Source organism: Chiroxiphia lanceolata, chromosome 20, assembly GCF_009829145.1.
Source record: "Chiroxiphia lanceolata isolate bChiLan1 chromosome 20, bChiLan1.pri, whole genome shotgun sequence".
Classification (NCBI taxonomy): domain Eukaryota; kingdom Metazoa; phylum Chordata; class Aves; order Passeriformes; family Pipridae; genus Chiroxiphia; species Chiroxiphia lanceolata.
In genome coordinates this window covers 6,701,186-6,721,775 of record NC_045656.1, presented here as the reverse complement: position 1 = coordinate 6,721,775, position 20,590 = coordinate 6,701,186, and the positions used below count along the sequence as shown (strand labels likewise).

Below are 20,590 nucleotides of genomic sequence, written 5' to 3'. Positions count from 1 at the left end.
GAGCTGGGAATTTGGGACTGTGTGTGCAGGAGTGTCTGATCTCAGTGCTGCCACCAGCTGGGGCAGCCGAGGGAGCCACCTCCAGCTCCAGCCCAGCTCCTGGGAGAAGCCCCCACGGCTGGAGCAGCTGGATGGGCAGGGGGCTGCAAGTGGGAGAATCGCTGAGGCCACAGGGTATGAGTGCAGGAGGCAAGGTGGGGGGGAGCTGTCAGCCCGAGGAGAGAGCACGAAGCCTCCATCCTCAGAGGTCCCCTGCCACGTCCAGCACTGTGGGGTCACCCTGCCACTGAGCCAGGCAGTGTTTTTAACTCAAATAAGCCAAGGTTAAAATCCAACAGTCCGAAAGCACTTGGCCAGGGTGAGGCTGTACCTCCGCTGTTCCATCTGCCCCACGCTCCCCAGGGTTGTCTCCACACTCCACCTCCCAGCAGGACACACAGGCCAGCGTCTCCCTGTCCTCGGATCAGGGAAATTGAGGCACAGTGGGACTGGCAGCCTGTTTTTGGCAGCAGCACAGAAGCCGGGCCCCAGACACAGGGACCCCGATCTGCATCCCCATGTTCCCCTTCCTCCCCACGGGACCGTGCCCCACGGGCCAGCAGAAGGGTTAAGGCAGAACTTGCCTCCCCAGTTCTCCACACATGGGCTCCCTTTCATCTCTGGCGTGGGGCCAGCCAGCGTCCGCATGAATCACAGGCCACTCCTCTCTCCCCCAAGCCCCTTGGCCAGAGGCTTCTGCAGCCTTTTACTCACACAAACAAAAATAAATCTCGCTGCCGGCCTCTGAACTCTGCAAAGGCGAGTTTCCCTCTGGCTCCCCGAGCGGCCCGGAGCTGTGCGCGGGGACTTGGCACGCTCCCCGCCGACCTCGCTCTTTCACTCCCGGCGCATCCTGTGTCCTTCTCTCACCGGGCGGCCCGGCGAGCGGAATGGGACGTGACGGCCGGCACAGGCGTTGCTGGCGGCTGCCAGGAATCGGCCGGGTACAGCCCACGAGAGCCGCCAGGGCAAATGCCACACACGAGGGTACTGCCCTCCCCGCCATCACCCCCGCGCCCCCGGCCCCAGGGGTAGGTGAGAGTCCTGCTCACGCTCCTGAGGTCACCTTCACGGGCTGGGGCAAGTCACGGGGTCAGGGTCTGTATTGGGGTGCAGGTGGGGATCCTCTCCTGCCGGCAGCCCTTGTTCACATGGGACTGTTGCAGTTCATTGAAGACTGTGTGGTTTCACCCACCTCTTCCTGCAACTTTGGGGCCATTGACATCTTTGGCCACCTCACAAGGGACGTGCCGCTCTCTGGTTTCTGCGTTGGCTGATGGGGCTCTTCTCTGTCTCCCCATAGCAGGGGGAGCAGGGTCTGGTGCCTCCCAGGGGTGAGTGTCTCCTCCCACACCCCAAAACCCTGTGTCTCCTCCCACCTCCCACACCCTCTCCTCATGGTGAGGCAGCAGCAGCACCGTGCTGGAATTGACTCCAGTTTGTCCCTGGCTGTAGCTCTTCCTGTGCCACTGGTGAGTGCCAACACCTCTCTGGGTGAAGGCAGAGCAAGGATGGCATCCAGCACATGGCTGGTGCAGAGAATCAGTGTAGGGACACTGGTGTGTCCCTTGTGTGATGGGAAGGGCATGTCCTCACACTGGCATGCAGTAGGCAGGACCTGGCATGCTTCCCGCTCTGCCTGTCAGCCCTCAGGATCTGTGGGAGCCATGTCCCCAGGACTAGCACTGCCAGAAGGAGGGTGGGAGGCACGTGGTGGGGTTCTGTTTGCTGCCTTGCCTGGAGACACTTGTGGGAGGTGGCAGCATCAAGCTGCCTTGATTTAAAGCCAGATGACAACACTTGGAAATGAATTAAAAACCACTTCTTTCCATGGCCACTGCTGGCCCGTGCAGCTCATCGTTCCAGGGCTCCTCCGAGGCTTTGGCATGACTGAGGGATCAGTTGGGATCCCTCACTGTGGGCAGGGGGAGCTCCCCATAACATTGGGCAGAACAGGGTCGGTGGCCCTCACATGTCCCTGAGGCACATCTGGGGGTGTGAGCCCGATCTCAGAAGGGTTTGCATGGTGGATGTGTTCCACAGCAGCACTGCTGTGCTCCTTGGGTGACCGGTTCCTATTAGAGGCAACAAACATCAGTGAGTCCAGGGAAGCTATTTTTAAGTAGAGGAAGCACTAGAATAGCATCCTGAGTTTTTTAATCCTGTGACTTACTAAAGAGCCCGAGTCCTTCGAGAGCCTCGAAAGTCATACGTGAGCTCTGGGGTCCCATTTTGGCAGCTGGCATTGTCCAGAGGTCCAGGTGCAGCCCTGGAAGGCGGGCAGGGAGCCCCAGCAGACCCTCTCCCTGTGAGCATAAGCACCTTTGGTTTCAGTGTGTGCAAAAGGCTCAACCAGGGACAGCACTGTGAGTTTTCAGGGCTGGAGTCCACCTGGTTTCCCAGCTGGATGGCAACGGAAAAGGCAAGGCATGTGCAGGAGGTGGTAGGACAGTGAGGGAGATACTCAGCCAAGGATCCCCACCCCACAAACCTCTGGCTGCCTGCTCGGGGTCCCTGTGTTAGCATGCTGTTGGCAGGACTTATGTGTCCCAAACTGGTTTGTTTTGGCTGTTGTCGCCTTGAGCTGTTTTCTCTGTGGAGCCCCAGAACTCCCATCGTCCCGTCCCCTTTTCTCCCTGCTGGTCTCTGTCAAGGTCAGTCTCTTGGCACTGGTGCAGATGGTCCTGGCAACTGCCAGTCCCAAAAATGGGACAGCTCCCAAAACCCCTCCATTTTCAAGGCTGGTCCCAGTTCTTCCCAGAGCCTGGGCAGGGCTGTTTTCCTAGAAGAGTGCTCTCTTGGAGGTTTTTGCCATCCTGCTGTGTACTGTGGGCCTGCCCACAGAAACCCCTGTGTTTGGGGTGTGCAGGTGGGATGGATGCAGCCTCCTCCCAGTCTCCTTCACATGGATGCATGCGTGTCAGCCAGGCTTATCTTCTGCTCTCAGGGTTTGTGGGTCGTGGGGCTGACACCCTCCTTCCTCACCGTGTGTCCTTCCTTCTCCTCCAGGCCGTGCTGAAAGACCAGAGTCAAATGAGGCAGATGGAGCTGGAGATCAGACCTGTTTTCCTGGTCCCAGACACCAATGGTTTCATCGACCACCTCAGTAGCTTGATCACACTGCTGGACTGCAGGAAGTTCATCCTGGTGGTGCCCCTGATCGGTGAGTAGGCCAGTGCTGTGGTGGGGGCTTCCCCTCCCTCCTGGCATGGTCTGTCCCTCCATTCTGTCTCCCTCTCTCGATGCCCCATGTGCCCACAGTGCCTGTGTGGTCTGGAGCTGGTTGGCTCATGCCGTGGGACTGGACCTCATCCTGCCCTGTCTCATCCCAGTCGTTGTTGGCATTCCTTCAGCCCCAGTCATCCTTCTCCCTTCCTGCCAGCCTTCTGCCCACAGCACTCAGCAAACTCCTCTCCTCCTGGTGTTTTTTGGGGTGCCAGGGGGCTAGGAGAAGCAGTTGGGTGTTAAATGGGATTTGGAGGGAATTTTGAAGGGAGCAAGGAGGAGGGAGTTGTTAAACAATCAGAACAGATAGCTTATCCTAGCTGAGCTGGGGCTTAGGCAGCCTGAGCAAATGGCCGGCCTGTGTCCCAGCGTCTCGGAGCTGCTCAAGCCCAGCCCTTCTTTTTATCCTTATAAAGCTCGCAGTAAAACAGCAAGCTGGTTCCCGTTATTGGTAAACACTCACCCTGGCAGATAACGGCTGTGCTGCTGGGTGGTCTCCCAGGGTGGCGGGAGGATTTGGTTAGATGCCTTTGCTCTGATTGTTTGATCACACTCTGGGCTGGAGGTAATGTTCCTCCGGCCAATGTCACTCCGGCGCCTGGCACGTCCCGGTGCCAGCCCGGCACTCAGAGGATCCCCAAGGACAGCAGGAAAGGCCGGGGCAGGAGTGGGGCTGAGCCTCACAGAGCCCACAGGCTGCCCCATCCCATCCACAGCCTCGGGAGGCTGAGGGCCAGCTGTGTCCCATGGGCATCTCCAGCACCCAGGCAGTGAGGTGCACTCCTGGCCCGCTGCACGCAGGGGTGCTGCCCTCCAAGCTTCCTTCTCAACTCCTGATGGCCAGCAGACATCTCTGCCTGCCTCAGAGCCAACGTCCAGCTGCCACCCTTCCCCACAGGGTGAGCAGCCCGGATCAGAAGGGATTCCTGGGGCTGAGGATGGGACCCCTGGATGAGAAGAGCAGGGTTGGATGCCTGCCCAGCTCAGCACAGGAGCTGCCAGGAAGCTCCGTGGCTTGGCACTGCAGTGCCAGGGCTTTGTGGGGAAGCAGAGGGAAGGCAGTCGGCAGCACCTGCAGAGCCTGGGCAGCCCTGGGGGCTGTGGAGCATATTAACACCTGAGAGAGCTGTGACCTGCCCTGGAGCCATGGTCCTGCCTCCCAAGTGCACTCCTGTGGTTGCCATGAGGCTTCTCCATCAATCCCCAGCCAGGGGCAGCAGGAGAGCTGAAAACTCTGGTCCTGTCCCTGTCCAAGATGCTGCTGCCTTCAACCTGCAAAAGGAGCCTGGCCTGCCCTACCAGAGGCAGGATTGAGCACCTTCAGTGCCCTCCTGTCCTGCTGCCTCCTTGCATGGCCTAACATAGGAGGGACAGAGTAACTTACCTTCCACTGCTGCCACCTCCCCAGAGCACTCCGAAGACACACAGTCCCTTTCCACACCGGGTGTTGGTCACGTTTCCCCTCATTCCCCAGGAAAGCCATCAATGTGGGTAGGAGGAAGCCATCCCCTGGGGTGAGCCAAGGGCCCATGGTTGCTGGAGACAGAGACCTTGGTGCCATGTCCCATCACCGGGCTGGAGATAGGCACAGTGCCCTTCCCCTGGTATTCCTCCCTGCTCTTCCCAGGGATGCAGCAAGGGGTTAAGCACTCGGCTTCTCGTTGGGTTTGTTTCTCTTGCTCTTTAACCTGCTCTGTGCTCCTTGAGCCTGACCCCGCCATGGAGAAGCCAGGCCTGGTGCAGAAGCACAAACAAGCCTCCCCTTTGAAGCCTGTTTAGCTTGGAAGCAGGAAGGCGGATTTCGGGAGGGAATACCAGCTTTTCCTGTTTGATGTTCCGTTCTTGCACGGCTCCCCCCACCCCGGGCCCAGCCGTGCATTGTGTGGAAATGGCAGCATCAGGTCGGTAGCAAGAAGAGTCTCCAGCCAGGGAAGAGCAAAGCAACTCCATGCAGATTTAATTGGAATACCCAGACAGTGAGTGCCAGTCTCACCATGGAACAGAGCGATCACGCAGGCTCCCCGGGCAGTGATTCACAGCACTGGGGAGAGGCCTCAGACCCCGAGCTCTCTCCCCGAACCCCCCAAGGAATGCATAGTTCCCACTTGAACTCAGGACTTGGCTCCAAGCTCGGAAACAATCTTCAGAAATGAAGCCATGGCTAAAACACACACACTGTGCGCGCAGAGGCTCCGCCGCGCACACGTGCACACCAGCTCTCTCGCGCGCACGGCTTCGTGCACACGCAGCCCAGCGCACGATCACAGGCAGGGACACTTGTTTGCACATCTGGATGCACGTTTGTGTGCCCAGCCTCGCCACCAGCGGCAAGGCTGGGCACACAAGGGTGCATCCAGATGTGCGCCCGAGCATTGTTGCTCGCACACACATGCTCGCTCCACAACAAAGCTGCTCTTCCAGCAGCCCCAGCACCCGAGGGTCGGTCCCTCCTGGAGCTCTGAGGTCCCTTGGGCTTAGGGGGCTGGAGCAGCTGGAGTTCCTGCCTGCTTGGCAGCAGTACAAGAGGTTCCAGTTAAGGTGAACAGGCTGGGAATCCACCTGGATTCCAAGCTCATCTCGAGTCAGGACAGATGCACAAAGCCAGATGGGTGAGGTGTTGAAAGGAGCGTGTTCCCTGCCAGGAGCATGGAATGGTGGCTTCAGGTGGGAAAACAGGGCTGGAATTTGTGTGGGAAATAGTGCCAGGGTGGGAACTGCCTGCTTCCTGTTCCCATGTGCAGCCCTGCAGCAGCAGGGCAGAAGTTTTCCATGTGGGACAGTGCAGAGCCAGGCAGTGCCACGCGGGCAGGAGGCAGAGTGCCACCAGCCATCGCTGTGCACAGAGGTGGAGGAGCAGGATGCAGGAGTTCAGGGTTTCCTGACACCCACAGGCACGGACGTGCCGTTGATCATGATGCAGGAGCGTGGGGTGGGGGGCACAGCAATGCTCCCCAGCATTTCACAGAGCAGAACCAGTTGGAGCAGAACCAGTTGCCCTTACCAGTTACACTGCGGGGGCGAGGTGCCTGCGCTCTCAAGGCCAAGCCAGGTGACCCACAGAGGTGGAAGGCAGCAAAGCTTTTCCAGACCCACAGCCAAGTCCAGGAGCACAGGGACACTGCGGCAGCTGAACCCAGATTTCCTGAGCCAGCTCCCAGTGCCCCGGCCCCGAGGCCTTGGCAACTTGCATGCTCCAGCAGCAGGTCATGGGAGCACCTTGTCCCATGGTAACTGTACCTCCTCTTCCTGTTTGAAGTGATAAACGAGCTGGATGGCCTGGCCAAGGGCCCAGAGATGGAGCACCGGGCTGCGGGCTATGCCCGCCAAGTGCAGGAGAGAGCCAGGAAGTCCATCGAGTTCCTGGAGGAGCGATTTGAGAGCAGGGACAACTGCCTGAGGGCTCTGACCAGCCGAGGCAACGAGCTGGAGTCCATCTCCTTCCGCAGTGAAGACACCACTGGCCAGCAGGTAAGGGGCATCCTGGACACTGAGTTATTTGCCACCACCTCCTTGGGGAAGATCAGGGACCCTGGGGTCCAGGAGCTCTGGGCAGGAGGTACCTCTGTCCCCCTGTTTGCAGGTGACTGAGCTCTTGTTTCAGGTCAGAGTGGCCCTGCTCTCTACTGAGCTGTGTTGGGGTGTCTCGAGGTGGTGCAGCAGTCAGGGTGGTGGGGGTGCAGGGTTTTCCCTGCCAAGGGTAACATTGCCCTTTTTTTTCCCAGGGAAACAATGATGACCTGATTCTGTCCTGCTGCCTCCACTATTGCAATGACAAGGCCAAGGATTTCATGCCCTCCAACAAAGGTAGAATATCCTCACATCTTCTTTGTCCCTTCTCTGTTGCATTCCACAGACTCTTCCAGTTTCTCTTTCATGACTCTTGGATCTGTTCTCTCCTGCATTTTGCCTCTTTCAACACCAAGGTGCCACCTCCTGCCTCCGGTCAGCCCAAGGCTGTGGCCCTCCCACCTCATTGCCAAATGTGCACCTCACAGCACTTTGGGGATGCCCCAGCCTGTGACAAACCCACCATAAATGTCCACAGAGCCATTTTTGTGGTGACAAAGGGCCAGAAAGCACCTCCTCCTCACACCCCCCCGATGCCTTCTGTCCAGGGCTCTTTTCCCTCCTAATTCCTGGTTGGCATTGGCCACGTGTGCTGGGACCAGACAGCCCCCAGGCTGTTGCCAGGGCGGCAGGGATGGGAATCGCATCAGCAGCTGCCCAAGAAATCAACCCGCATTTGTCAGTGCGAATTCTTAGCAGCTTAACTTGTCAGATTCACAGAGAAACCGTCACCAAATGTTTATGTGCAAATGATGCTGAATTTTGAAATCATGTGGATTATGGGGAATGGGGCCTGACAAGCTGACAGCCTCTGGTTTGTAACAAGGAGGCGCGTCACCAGCACGGAGCAGAGGATGTTTATTGTTACACATTTCTTAAAGTGTCCGCACAATCCCGCTTTCAGCAGCCCTCAGTCCCCAGCCTGCTTTCCCACTGATCCCCCAATCCCCTTCCTCCTGGCATGGACCAGCCAGGTGCTGACCCCACCATCCTCAGCTCAAACACTGTGACCGTAGCCCACGTTCCTGGCCACCCTCCCCTTCCCCTCGTCCTGCCGCTCCCTGCGCAGCCAATCTGGGCCCATGTTGGGCTCCCATAAACTCTGTTTTTTCCATTCCCGTCCTGGCTCGGAGGCACTGTGTTTCCTGTGCTCATAGGAACAGTACTCTGGTCACAGGACCCAGCTGCTTACACATACCCCATATGCTTCCCCTGCCTCGCACACACGTAAGCGTGGCTCCCACATCCCCACCCGGCACGTTGCGTGCGGGGCAGCTCATCCATATGGGGGCAAGATCCCTTAGGATATTTCTCAGGCATCAACTCTCTCTGGCTGTCTGAGCCCCATCCAGAAATGCCTCAGTGTCAGTGGCGACTCCAAAAAAGCTCCACAAAAAATAAGGGGTGGCTTTAGATCTTATAATGAGATCAACAGAATAATAGCACCAGCTTCCTGCTGGAACCAGGGTCGCGGGCTGTCTTCCTGGCCTGGGTCAAGCAGGGACCTCCTCTTCCCAGCCTGTGGCTGGTCCACCACCCCACGTGGGCAGTGGGCAGCAGGCAGAGATCACAAATCATCCCTGGGGCAGCGCGGTGGGGGGAGCAGACAGCCTTTGGGATGAAGGGCAGTCTCTGAGCCATGCCAGGAAGCCTTGGCAGGGAGCAGAGAGCTGTTAGCAAGGAGGGTGGGGGGACACACCGTGGGATGGGTGCAAGGGCTGAAGCAGAGCAGGCAGGTCTGTGCTTCACACTCTCTCTCTGTCCTCGTTGCAGACGATCCCATCCGTTTGCTCAGGGAAGTGGTTTTGCTGACGGACGACCGGAACCTGCGAGTCAAAGCGTTGACCCGCAACGTGCCGGTGCGGGACATCCCCACCTTTCTCAAGTGGGCCCAGGAGGGCTGAGGGGGCCGAGCGGGGCCGACGGCCCCTGAGCGAGTCACGCAGCCTGTTACGGTGGGAGCCCGGCTTCAGCGGCGGCCTCGCCGCGCCGCCACCACCGCCAGCCCACCACGAACAATAAACGCCACGTCTTCAACCCACCCCAGAATGGCCGTGCTGCGAAGGGCCCCCCGAGGGCAGACCAGCTGGGAAGGTCATTGCTGTGGATGGTTCACGTGGAGGCTGGGCCGTTGAGGGTCCCGTCAGCCTTTGGGCAGTGCCAGCGCGGAGCCGGCGAGCCCCGCTGGCGAGGGAAGCTTTGGGTGAACCCCGTGCTGGATCGCCAGCCTCTTGCTTGGTTTGCTTGGGTGCAGAGAGTTCGAGTCACGCATTGGTGGCTCTTTGGGTTAGTAGGCTGCGTAGGGCAGAGATTGGGGACACACCGGCACAGACTTTGGGATTGCTTAGTCTAGCCTGTGCCCCTTGGAGAGGCCGTGGACTTCAAGGGCAGGTTCCCTCCTGCCCCAGCCTGTTTGTCCTGCGTGGCCCAGACAGCCCCAGGCCTCCAGCCCCTTCCCCACCTTGTGCCACCCCACGCAGGGGTGCTGCTTGCAGAGGGGCTTGTCCTCTCCCTCGTGCAGGATTTGCTTGTTGAGTTTCATTTCTTCAGTGTAGGTTAGTTTTCAGGTGTGTGCCCTGCCTGCTTTGCTGGGAGAGGCTTTGAACACCCCCAGTCTCCCACAGCTGCTTTGTTCTGATCTCCTGCCCACCCCAGCCGTTACCTGCCCCTTCCCTTCTCCCCCAAACCCCTTAGTCCCAACCCTGCTGCCTTTCGGCACGCTTTTGACCTAAGACGCAATGTGAAGCTAACAAAGCTCTGCAAGGGCCCCAGAGCCAGCTGTCCCACAGGTTCTGTGTCTCCTCACATTGCCACAGGCTCCCCTTCCATGTGGGATCCGGCTTCTGCTGGCTGCAGGGCTGGGCAGAGCTAGAGAGAGCTGGTGCAGCACACAGCCCCTCATTACTTGCCCAGCTGAGAGGATCCCCTTCCAAGATGCCCCATGGATGGAGCTGTTGCCTTGTCCCTGGGTCATTCCACACTGGGATCTGGGGTTTGGGTGCTGCTAAGCCCACCACACCCCATGTTGTCCCATCACCAAATGTCCCATCCCCAGTGACACACCAAATACAGAAGCTAAGAGGGAGCATTAACCCCTGAACTGGAGCCCCTGGAGCTCTGTCAAGTCCCGGTCCCATGAGCCGAGGGTGGGAGCGACCCCAAGGCCATCCCCAGTCCCTGCTGGGGCACCGTGGCCGTGGGAGGGAAGCCTCAAAGGTGGCAGAGGAAGCAGCAGGACGGAGCCCAGCGTTTTTCCTTTCCTGCGTGGGTGGCTCAAGCCCGGTGTCTGCGTCAGGAAGCCCAATTACCCCTGTGCCAGCTGCCCAGCCCCACAGCGAGGGCCAGCACTGGGGTCGGAGCCTTGGCAGCGTGATGGAGTTGTGCTGGCTAACCTGTGCCAGAGGAGTGCCCCAGCCTCGGGGCACCAGGCAGAGGGTCTGTGCTGCAGAGCAGAGCCTGACCCACAGGGACTTTGGGGTGCCCACGGCTGCTGTAGGGCACACGGAGCCATGGTGGGCCCACCCAGAGCCATGGCACACGCAGCACCCACGTCCCAGTTCCATGCCCGCAGCTGTCAGCATGGCAGAGACTTTGCCTTCTCCTCCGCGCTGGTTGTGTTTCAGTGTTTGTTTTCTAATGGTGCTGCCCCAGCACTGCTTTCCAAGGCCCTTCCCACAGCACCACCAGCTTGGAAGGCCCTGTGGCTCTGCCAGACACTGATTCCTTTCACTGTGTCATGAGTTCAGCCGTGGGACAGTCTCGGTGCCACCAGACCAAGCTGGCGCAACAGCGAGCGGAGCCCATGCCTGGGGCCACCCCTGCCAGGTTCCTCAGAGCCCATGTCTTGGGGCAGCATCCGTTTTCGGGCTATTTTGTTAAGTTGGTTTTAATAATTTCTATTAATAAAGACGTGTCTGTGCAGCCTGGTGTGTCATTTGCTGTTGGCAGGCAAGTTGCTGCTGAAGTTGGGGTGGGGGCCACCAGAGAGTGATGGCAGTGGGACACATTCCTGCTTGCAAGGACGACAACAGCTCTGTCCCACCTGCAGCTGCTGCTGCCCCCCAGCTGAGGGGCTCTGGGCAAACCAGATGCACAACAAAGCCCCTCAGGTCACCCACAGACCCCTCGGGGTCACCTCTCAGACCTGCTCAGCACCAGCCCTGCACCAGCCAGGCCTCCCCCCAGAGAAGGACGTGAGGCCACGCATGTTAATGTCACTTTATTGCTCATTCCATTTCGACTATAGAAAAAAAAAGGGCGAGGAGCCCGTGTACAAATGGACGTGATACAGGGGGGCCGGGGCCCTGCTGGACACTGCCAGCTGTGCTTTGGGTGCTGCCACCACCACCAGTCACCCCGCGGCAGCTCCGGGGGACACCGCCAGCCCTGGGGGACCAGAACAGGTTCGGGGGACAACTGGGCAGGAGTGGCCAGCTCAGGCTAAGGCACAGTGGCTGCGAGGTCGGGGACAGTCGGTGCTGGCGGCCGCCCGGGGCCTCGTGTGCAAAGGAGAGGAGGGGGCTCGGGAGGGGAGGGTGAAGCTTCACATTAGCCCCAACGGAGGGGTCAGGGCACGGGCCGGGGGGGTCCAGGCTGGGGGGACTTTGCCCACACCGAGCAGAAGGTGGGAGAGGGGGTGCGGTGGTGGCACGGGGTGCCTGGAGAGGACTCGGCCCAGGGTCACACATTCCCCCTGGGCTCTGCCCCCCGGCCCCCTCCCGCAGCCCCTGCCCACCTCCCGTAGCTGACAAACCAGAGACCGCTTTGTCTTTGTCATGGACCCCCCGGCCCGGCCCGGCCGCGCTGGGGACGGGCGTCTTTGGCAAAAATAAAAAAATAAAAAAAATAATCAAGGCGAGTGGCCGCCCGAGGGCGAAGCCGCCGGGTCCCGGGGCCCCCCTGGGTATCCCTGATGGTGTGGCGCCAGCCGGGGCAGGGCCCAGGGGCTCAGTCTGGGGCAGGCCCTGCCCCACCTCCCGAGAACACGGAGAGCCGCCGGCCGAGCCCCTGGGCTCGGGATGGAAGGTCAGTGCTTACCCCGAGGCGAGGAGCATCGCGATTCCCCAGCCTCCCCAGCATGGATCCGACCGCCACTCCCCACCTGCTGCTCAAACCCCACCGTCCCCCTCCGTCAGTCTGTCCCCGAGCCCCCGGCGTGGCCCCGGGGGGGTGGTCCGGCACACACCCCCAGCCCAGCGCTGGCCGCTCCCGCTCAGGACGGAGGCGTCGCTCCGGCCACGACGGATGAACTACTTACAGTCCGGGTCCCGTCACGGCAGAGCCGAGTGCCGGCGGGTCCCACCGTGGAGCCGGGGTGACGCGGCGGCTGCCGCGGGTGTCCCCTCGCCCGGGGGCAGCCCTGAGGTAAGGAGCGGGCTCATGTCCTCCAAAGCCTCGGGGCGCAGCCCGGCCTCACAGCTTGTGCGTCGCTCCCGCGCGGTGCCGGGGGCCCGGCAGCCCCCCTCGGCGAGGGGCGGACGTGCCGCGAGGTCAGTCCCTGAATTATCGGCTTCTCCCAGGCAAGCCGGGGCGCTGGTCGCAGGACACGCCGTCCATCCATCCCAGAGCAGCTGTCACGGGACCTTTGTTACGAGCGAGTTCTCCGGGGCCGTCGGCAGCGCCAGGGGACGAGTGCCCACAGCCTCTCGCCCCCCCCAGCTCCACTCGGGGCAGCGAGGGGAGCCCAGCGGCCCCCCCAGCCCCCCGGCCGGGCCGGCGCTAGGGGGGCGAGTATCGCTCTATGGTCCGGGCGGCCTCAGCGTGCAGGTGCGGAGCCTGCGCCAGCACCTCGGCCGCCTTGTCCTGGCTCAGCCCCAGGTGCTCGGCCGTGAACTTGGCCAGCGGGTAGAGGCTCTCCATGGCCTTGGGGTCGCTGAGGAAGTGTGAGGTGTGGGAGAGCAGCTCAGCCGCCTTCTCCTGCTTGAGCCCCAGCTGGTCAGCAGTGAGGCGGGCCATGGCGTAGACGCTGTCAGGGAAGTCCAGCTTGGCTTTGCCGTCGGGGCCGGCCGCGTGCATCTTCATGTGGCTGATGAGGTTGCGCTGCTGGGCGAACTTCCCGCCGCACACCTGGCACTCGTAGGGCTTCTCGCCCGAGTGGATGCGCATGTGCTCGGTCAGGCGGTACTGGCGGGTGAAGCGCATCCCGCAGGCGTCGCAGGCAAAGGGCTTGAGGCCGAGGTGGCTGCGCATGTGGCGGGTCATGGTGCCACGTTGTGTGAACTTCTTGCCACAGATGGTGCAGGGGTAGGGGCGCGTCAGCCAGTGCGTCTTCTCGTGCTGCCGCAGCGTGGCCGGGTCCTTGTAGGATTTGTCGCAGGAGGAGCAGCGGTAGGGCCGCAGGATGTCACCCAGCCCTGGGCCACCTTTGTCCAGGAAGGGCACGGCCTGCTCGGCCGCTGCCTTGTGATAGAGCTCCTCTTCGTTGTGGGCCTCCACGTGGGCGTTGAGCTGCTCGGAGCTGGGGAAGCCCTTGCCGCAGGGGATGCAGACGTACAGGTTGTCGCCCAGGCTCTCCGGCTCGTAGCCCAGGTGGTTGCAGTAGCGGTCCAGCGCGTCACCAGGTGAGGGCCCCTCGCTGCTGCCCGTCTCCTCGCTTGTGCTGTTATCGGGCTCCAGGTCGTTGCTCTCCACACTGGGGTAGCGGGGCTGTGGTGCCGCAGGTGGTGACTCGGCCTTTTCCTCCCGCTCCAGTTCCTTTTCCGCCTCCCCCTCATCCAGGTAGGGGCCCAGGGGTTCATGCTTCATCCAGCGGTACATCAGCTCACGCCCGTCAGCACGGGGCAGCGGGGGCTCTGCACAGGGCGGCGTGCTGCGGAAGGGGTCGGGGGCGTGGGGGTGCCCCCCTGGCTCACCGCTCGGTGGGGAGTCCTTGTAGGCAGCGGCGTGGCTGGCCAGGAGGCCGGCGCTGACGGGGGGGCTGTCGTGCCGTGGGGGCAGCGAGGGCTCGCGGGGCTCGCCGGGCAGCAGGCGGTCAGTGGGCAGGAGCTGGGCAGAGGGGCCGGTGGGGCTTTTCTTGGAGAGGTCGAGGCCGCAGGGTGGCGAGCAGTGGCGCTCGGGTGGGCACAACCCGTGGGGGTGCAGTGGGGTGCCCTGGGCGGCCGAGGCGTACAGCTCCCCACACTGTGTGTTGAGCGGCGCCGTCGGCTCCACGGGCGGCAGGTCCACGGGCCGCGGCGTCCCCGAGTAGCAAGCCTGGATGACCGGCGTGGCGGCGCGCAGCCCGCGCCCCAGTTTGTAGGGCGCATAGCCCCCACGCAGGTGGCAGTACTTGCCGCTGCGCTTCAGCTTCTTCTTGCACAGGGCCACCAAGCCGGGGATCTGGAGGTAGCTGGCGGCGGCCAGCACGGCGCCCAGGCTCTGCTCGCTGCCCGGCTCACACTCGGCCAGGCGGCCGGTGTAGATGAAGTCGAGGATGAGGCGGAAGATGCCGGGGCTCACCATCTCATGGTCCAGGTTGAGCAGGTTGTCGTGGACCACCAGCGACTTGAGGTAGGCGCTGCTGGCTGCCAGGATGTTCTTGTGTGCGCGGAAGAGCGCGTTCTGCACCACGATGATCACGTCGCACAGGAAGCCCTTGGTGCGCTGCGTGTTCAGCTGCAGCAGCAGCTGCCGCGAGTGGCTCGGCACTTCCATGGCGTCCAGCATCCCGCTCCTTGCCCGCCGCCCTGTAACACACCGGCCGCCCCGTCAGCGCCGCAACCGGCCCCACGTGCCCACCGCCACGCGTGGGGGGGATCGACGTGCACGTCGGGGGGTTCACCCGCCGCGCGGGGTGGGTGGGTGTGGGGGGGGTCGGGGCTCAGCCCCACACGCCGCTGCGTCCTGGTCGCTCTGCGCGGCCGCCCGGTCGGTGCCACCGCTTATATGGGGGCTCGTTTCTCGGCGGGTCGGGGGGGCGGGAGGGGGGCGAAAACCCCCGGAGGGTTTTTGGAGAAAGTGACATCACCCGCCGCCGCCGCCAGCGCCGCGCCCCGGCCCCGTCAGCCCCGGGACCCCGCGACCCCGCGCCCACCTGCCGGGGAAACGCGGGGGGGAACACACCGACCCGGTGCCCGCCACCCGCCCGCCGTTCCCTGCGCCCCGCCGCTGCCCCGCTCCCCGCCGCGCCTTCCCGCCTCTTATGCGCCCCGGTCCCGGGAGGCGGCCGACCGGACCCCCCGGGCGCCCCCCGCCCCCGTTTCCTCTCCCCCCCTCGAGGTGAGCGGGAGGACGCTCCGGGGGAGGGGGAGCGGGACCTCCCCTCCCCGCCTCCGTTCCGGTGCCGGTGCCCCCCGCCCAGGTGCGTAAAGCCAAGCGCCAGCGGAGCTGCTTTTTGGGCTTATTATCCCCACTTTTTGGGGTGTCCCCCTCCTCTTTTTACCTGGGCGCCCGGTGGCCTCCGCCAACCAGCTGAGGTCTCGGTGAACTCTCATGGCTCAGCCCCTGGGGGGCCGCCGCCGGTTGCTGCTCCCTTCCACCCTCCTCTTCCTCTGCTGCTTCTCTTCCTCCATACCCCGCGCTCCCGGCCGGTCCTACGGAACGGGAGGAGGAGGAAGAGGTGGTTGTGGAAGAAGCAGCAGCGGTTCCTCGGGGTTCCCGACGCCGCCAGCTCGGAGGTGAAACCCGGGCTGCGAACTCCCCCTGACCCCGGCCTGAACTCCGAGCAGCGCCGCTGGCTGTTAAAGGGACGGCGGGAGGTTTTCCTCCTCCCATCCCGGGCGGGGCACCGACAAGCCGGGCCCCCCCCCTTTACACACCCCTCCCTCCCCATCCCGGTCTCCTCCTCCTCCTCCCAGCCCGGTTTTTCCCCCCTCCCGCTCTCCTCCCGCCGCGCCACGACCGCCCCCTCGGGGGTCTCCATCCTTAGGGCATCGCTCTTTGCCCGGAGAAACCCCGGGGGGGTGCCTGGAACCCCGAAATGGGGGGGCCCCGGGGTGTCCCCGGGCCGAGGCCGAGGTGTCCCCCCCGTCCGTACCGCTCGTAGGGCGCCATCTAGCGGCTCCCGGTGCGCTCCACCCCCCCCCGGTTACCGGAGGCGGCTCCTCCCCGCGCAGGTGGGACCCGACGGGGCGGACGGTGGGCAAGGATAAAGTGGAGGGGGTCCTGCTCTCTGCCCCACCCGAGAGATTGGCGCTGACACATAGCGGGAGGCGGGGGATAGCACCCAGTGGGTGGGAGAGCTGAAGTGGGTGCTATCATTTTGGGGTGCCTAGAGGGGACCCCAATGGGTTGTGGTGATGTCGAGGAGGGTTTGGAGGAGGAGAGGAGAAGGCATCCGGCCCTAATTTTCTGGTGGTGGGGGAGAGCAGAAAGCGGGGGAGCCCGCAGCGCTGGCGCCCAGATGTGCAGTGGCGGCGGCTCGGGGTGGGCTGGGGGCTTGCGGTGGTTTGGGATGAGGAGGTGGAGAAGAATGAGGAGGAGGCAGCGCCACGTTTCCCCCTCGCTTCATCCCTCCCGCCGCCCCAGAAAATGCTGCTGGGCTGGGGGTGCAGCCTGGGGTACCCCCCTTGGCGCGGGGGGAGCCGCCTCTCGCTTCACACTTTCACTTCTCCTTTCTCACAGCCGCAGCCTCTTGCACAACCTCCTGGTACAGCAAAGCATCGTGATGGGCTTCTCCGGGACGGCCGCTAGTCCGGGGGGGTCCTGCTGGCACCCTCTGACCTGAGCAAGGCACCCCGAGCACTGGCCATTTCTCCCAGGTTGGGCCACCCCTGATGGTGTTGGGGTCCCTGGTCCCTTAGTGAGAGGGAGCCAGTGTGAGGTACCCAGTCTCTAGGACAAGGTTTGACCAGCCCTGAATTTGGGACTAAAAAGGGCGGGTGCTGGCAGAGAGGGTGCAGGGGGGTGGTAGTCGTTGCCCTCACGGCTCAGCATCACTCACCTGGAACTCACCCTCAGATTCCCATCAGATCCAGGGTGTCCCAGCTCACTACGGAAACACCACTCTCGGGACCGGGATGGAGTGTCACTGCCCATGGGGACCCTGCTGTGGGCTCATCCCAGGCATCAGCTCAGACATCCCCCTCCCTACTCCCCATCCTGGGTTTGTGCCCACAGGAAGCACAGAGATCCTGGGAGCGGGACGTGGGCGACCCTCGTTAGAGCCGTAGTTTAATCCCAACTCCCCGGGCACTAATTTCTCCCCCACTCCCTTTATTTATTTTTTTTTTTTCCTCTTCAATTAACGGCTGGAAGTGTTTCAGGTTCTGGCAGCGAGCTCTGGACGTCGCTGTGAGCGATGGCTCCCGCGGGCTCCGTCCCGGTAATTTATGGGGCTGAGCTGCATAAATCACGGCAGTGAGCGGCTCCCAGACAGCTGCGTCCCCCGGGGCCGGCCGGGACCCCGGGCTGCCCCAGCTACCTGCTGAGTGACGCCGAGCCCTGGGGGCAGCGACCGAGGCGGGGGAATGGAAAAACCTTCACCTTTTCCACCCTCTTTTACAGCTCCTCTCCCATTCCCGGCCTCTCTCAGGAGCGGAGGGGCGGATCGGTGCCCGCAGGGGTTTGGGGCAGGTGGAGGGGGGTTGGTTGCACTAGTATCCCCCCTCATGTCCTGCTCAGTCTTCTGGAGGGGTCCCAACCCGACAGATTGACCCAGCGTTCTGCATCCAGAGACCGCAAAACCTGCTGGGTCTCCCCAGGGAGCTGCAGCCGATGTCCAGCCCTGAGGGACTGGCCGGGACGGCCGGGCTGCGGGATCGCAAGCAGAGCCAGCACCGGCGACCGGGAGCGCTCAGGGAAAGGGGCATTTTCGCCTCAATGTGCTGAGCAGATTGGAACCAGCTCTGCTTAAGTCATTGGCTCTGTTGGGAGGTCTGAGCTGGAGCGTCTCCCGCCTGTGCCCCCTCCCCACGATCAATCAAAGTTGCAGCAAATTAGCCCAGATGCTGGGAGATTCGGTTCAAATCCAGCTGTGGTTTGGATCGCGTTCGCATGCCTGGCTTCATGTGGGACCTGGGCTTTTGGACAGGATACAGCCCCCCGGTCTCTGCAGGGCCCTGTTTCCCAGCGCAGCCTCTCCCCAAAGCCCACACACATGTCTTCGATTACGGCGCGTTGGCCAGCCGGGCCGCATCCGGCACCGCCAGGAGCCTGCAGCCCCCGCTGGCAGCTCACACTTCATTTTCCCGGCGGTGCCGGGGTATGGCAGCCCCCCGCGCCCCAGCGCTGCGCCCCCTGGGTGTGCAGGGGGATGCGTGTCCCCTCCACCTGGGCTGGGCTGAGGCCGTGAAACTCGTGACAGCGCTGAGCTGCTCCAGGCTGAGAGTGGATCGGTGCTGCCCACCTCCAGTGCTGCTCCCAGAGTTAGGCAAGGCTGTGGGGGAGTCTGCATGGAGCCCTGCCTGCTGTGAAACAAGGTTGGGGGTAGCCACAGGACACTTCCAGATACTAACAGGGTGCCCAGTGCCTCCCAACATGAGAGGACCTCTGCGAGGTGGCAGGAAAGGCAGAGCCTCCCCAAGCACACCACAGTCTCCCCCTTCAGTCAGGGTGGCCAGGCTGGAGGTGGCTGTTCTCTGCTGCATAATCTGGGTGGCAATGCTGGGGTGGTCAAGGAGACCCTTTCCCTTTGGGGTGATGTTCAGGTGGGTGGGGAGCCCTCTTCTGTGTAGTAATGCTTGATGGGGCAGTGGGACCCCTTCCTCATGAGGTGATGCTGAGGGGACCCTTTCTTGCAGGGTGATACTTGGTCAGACAAGGGCACCCATCCCTGCAAGGAGATATTTCACGAGGATAGAGGGACCCTTCCTTGTGGAGGGATGTTGGGGTGCACAAGAGACAGAATCAAACAGGGGTTGAAGTTTGGAGGGGCCCCAGGAGGTCATCACCTGACCCTCTGCTCCAGGGCCACCCAGGACTTGATTGCCCAGGACTGTGCCCAGATGGCTTTTGGATATCTCAAAGAACAGTGACTGCAGCACCTCCCTGAGCAGCCCTTGCCAGAGCTCCTCTCAAAGTGGAAAAATGTTCCCTGATGGCCAGAGGAAGCCACGGGACTCAGTCTGTGCCCATTGCCCCTGCTCCTGGCACTGGGCGCCACGGAACTGAGCCTGCCTCTGTCCTTTCCACACCCTTCCTCCAGGGATGTGTATACACTGATCAGGTCTCGGGAGCCTCCTCTTCTCCAGGCAGTCCCCACTCTCTGCCTCTCAGCAACGGGGAGATGCTCCAGTCCTTTAATCTTCTTAGTGGTCCTTCACTGGACTCTCTCCAGTATGCCCACATCTCTCATACCGGGGAGCCCAGCACTGGACCCAGCACTCCAGGAGTGGCCTCCCCAGCACTGAGCAGAGGAGAAGGATCTTCTCCCTGCTGCTAATGCTCCTCCTAACACAGACCAGGACAGCATTCACCTCCTTCCTCACAAGGACACGTGGTCAACTTGATGTCCCCCAGGACCCTCAGGGGCTTTTCCACCAAGCTGCTGTCCAGCCAGGCAAACCCCTGGATATCCCAGAGCCCAGAGTTCTTCCTCCCCAGGAGCAGGACTTTGCAATCCCCCTTGTTGAACTTTGTGAGGTCCCTGACAGCTGGAGAGGGGCAGTGGGACCCCTTATGGGAAGATGTTTGGGGAGACAAGAGCACTCATCCCTGAAAGGTGATTTGTGGGGCAATGGGATCCCTTTCTTGTGGGGTGATGCCTGATGGGGTGGTGGAAACCCTTCTCTGCAGGCAGGTGAGGATCCCATCCCTGTGAAGTGATGCTTGGTGAAACCATGGGACCCCTTCCCTTATGGGTGATGCTTCATGGGGCAGCAGGACCCCTTCCTTGTGGGATAATGCTCAGGCTGGGTGAGAGACACTTCCAGTGGGGTGATATTTGGGGGAACAGGTGATGAGACCCCTTCTCTGTGGGATGATGCTTCACGGGGCAACGGGACGCCTTAATTGTGGGGCAATTCTCAGTTAAACAAGGGGACCCACCCCTGCAATGTCATGTTTTGTGGGGCAGTGGGACCCCTTCCTTGTGAGGTGATGGGACGCCTTGCCTTTGAAGTGATGCATCATGGGGCAGTGGGGCCACTTCCTCGTGGGATGATACTCAGTCAGGGTGAGGAACACTTCGAGGGGGATGATGTTTGGGGGCAGAGGTGATGAGACCCCTTTCCTTTGAAAGACCCCTTCTTTCTGGGGTGATGCTCAGGCAAATGAAGACCCCCTGTTCTATGGGGCGATGAGGCACGATGGGACCCCTTCCCTATCCGCTGATGCTTCGTGAGGTGATAACACACTTTCCTCCTTCAATCCCCCTCAGCGACCACCACTTTCCCACCCACCACCTTTCCAAGCCCCAGAGTTGACCTCCCCTCCCCACCCACAACACCGAGCCCCCTCTATACCCCCTCCCCCGCCACAGGGACGCGGCAGTAGCCACTAGTGGGAAGCCCACGAGATGGCAGCAACGGGCCACGCTCCGGGATGCGACACCCCCCCCACTCCTTCCCGGGGGCCGCGACCCCCCCAACTCCCCGTCCCGATCCCCCGACACGACCTTGTGCGCGTCGAGGTACCGGGACGGGGAGTGGAGGGGGTCGCGGCCCCCGGAGGAGCGGCGGAGCTGCGCAGCCGGTTGCTGGTGGGCCGGCCCCGGTTGCTGACTAATCCCGGGGCTGAGTCACGGTTGCGGCGGGGAGCGCTGCGGCAGCGATTCCCCCCCTCCCCTACCCGAACCGGAGAGCCCCGACGGGGCGGGCGCCGGTGCTGCGTGGGAAAAAAAAAAAAAAAGAGGAGAGGAGGGGGACACCCCTATCTAGCCTGGGGGGGGTAAGGTGGTTTTTGG

The 20,590-nt window shown here is 62.3% G+C and overlaps 2 protein-coding genes across 4 annotated transcripts in view; one reads left to right on the top strand and one right to left on the bottom strand.

The window, feature by feature from the left end:
- SMG6 (SMG6 nonsense mediated mRNA decay factor) overlaps positions 1–10,752 on the top strand; it is a 108,814-nt gene extending 98,062 nt beyond the window's left edge. For all 3 annotated transcript variants that reach the window (XM_032707303.1, XM_032707302.1, XM_032707304.1), the window contains exons 16-19: positions 3,049–3,202; positions 6,521–6,732; positions 6,987–7,068; positions 8,605–10,752. In XM_032707303.1, the coding sequence (XP_032563194.1) occupies positions 3,049–3,202; positions 6,521–6,732; positions 6,987–7,068; positions 8,605–8,735 (579 nt within the window). In that variant the 3' untranslated portion in view covers positions 8,736–10,752. The remainder of the gene's footprint in view (positions 1–3,048; positions 3,203–6,520; positions 6,733–6,986; positions 7,069–8,604) is intronic.
- Positions 10,753–11,041: 289 nt separating this feature from the next.
- On the bottom strand, positions 11,042–15,456 carry HIC1 (HIC ZBTB transcriptional repressor 1). Its single transcript, XM_032707806.1, has 2 exons — positions 15,191–15,456; positions 11,042–14,495 (listed from the first exon to the last, which is right to left on the bottom strand). The coding sequence occupies exons 1-2, from the start codon at positions 15,240–15,242 to the stop codon at positions 12,550–12,552; spliced, it is 1,998 nt and encodes a 665-aa protein (XP_032563697.1). The 5' UTR covers positions 15,243–15,456; the 3' UTR covers positions 11,042–12,549.
- Positions 15,457–20,590: the final 5,134 nt, after the last annotated feature.

Bases quoted from the DNA above. Each gene is read 5' to 3' on its own strand.
- HIC1 (XM_032707806.1), bottom strand. From the start codon at position 15,242: ATGAGAGTTCACCGAGACCTCAGCTGGTTGGCGGAGGCCACCGGGCGC. The intron at 14,496-15,190 runs GTAAAAAGAGGA...GGTGTGTTACAG, and splicing joins GGAGGCCACCGGGCGCCCAG to GGCGGCGGGCAAGGAGCGGG.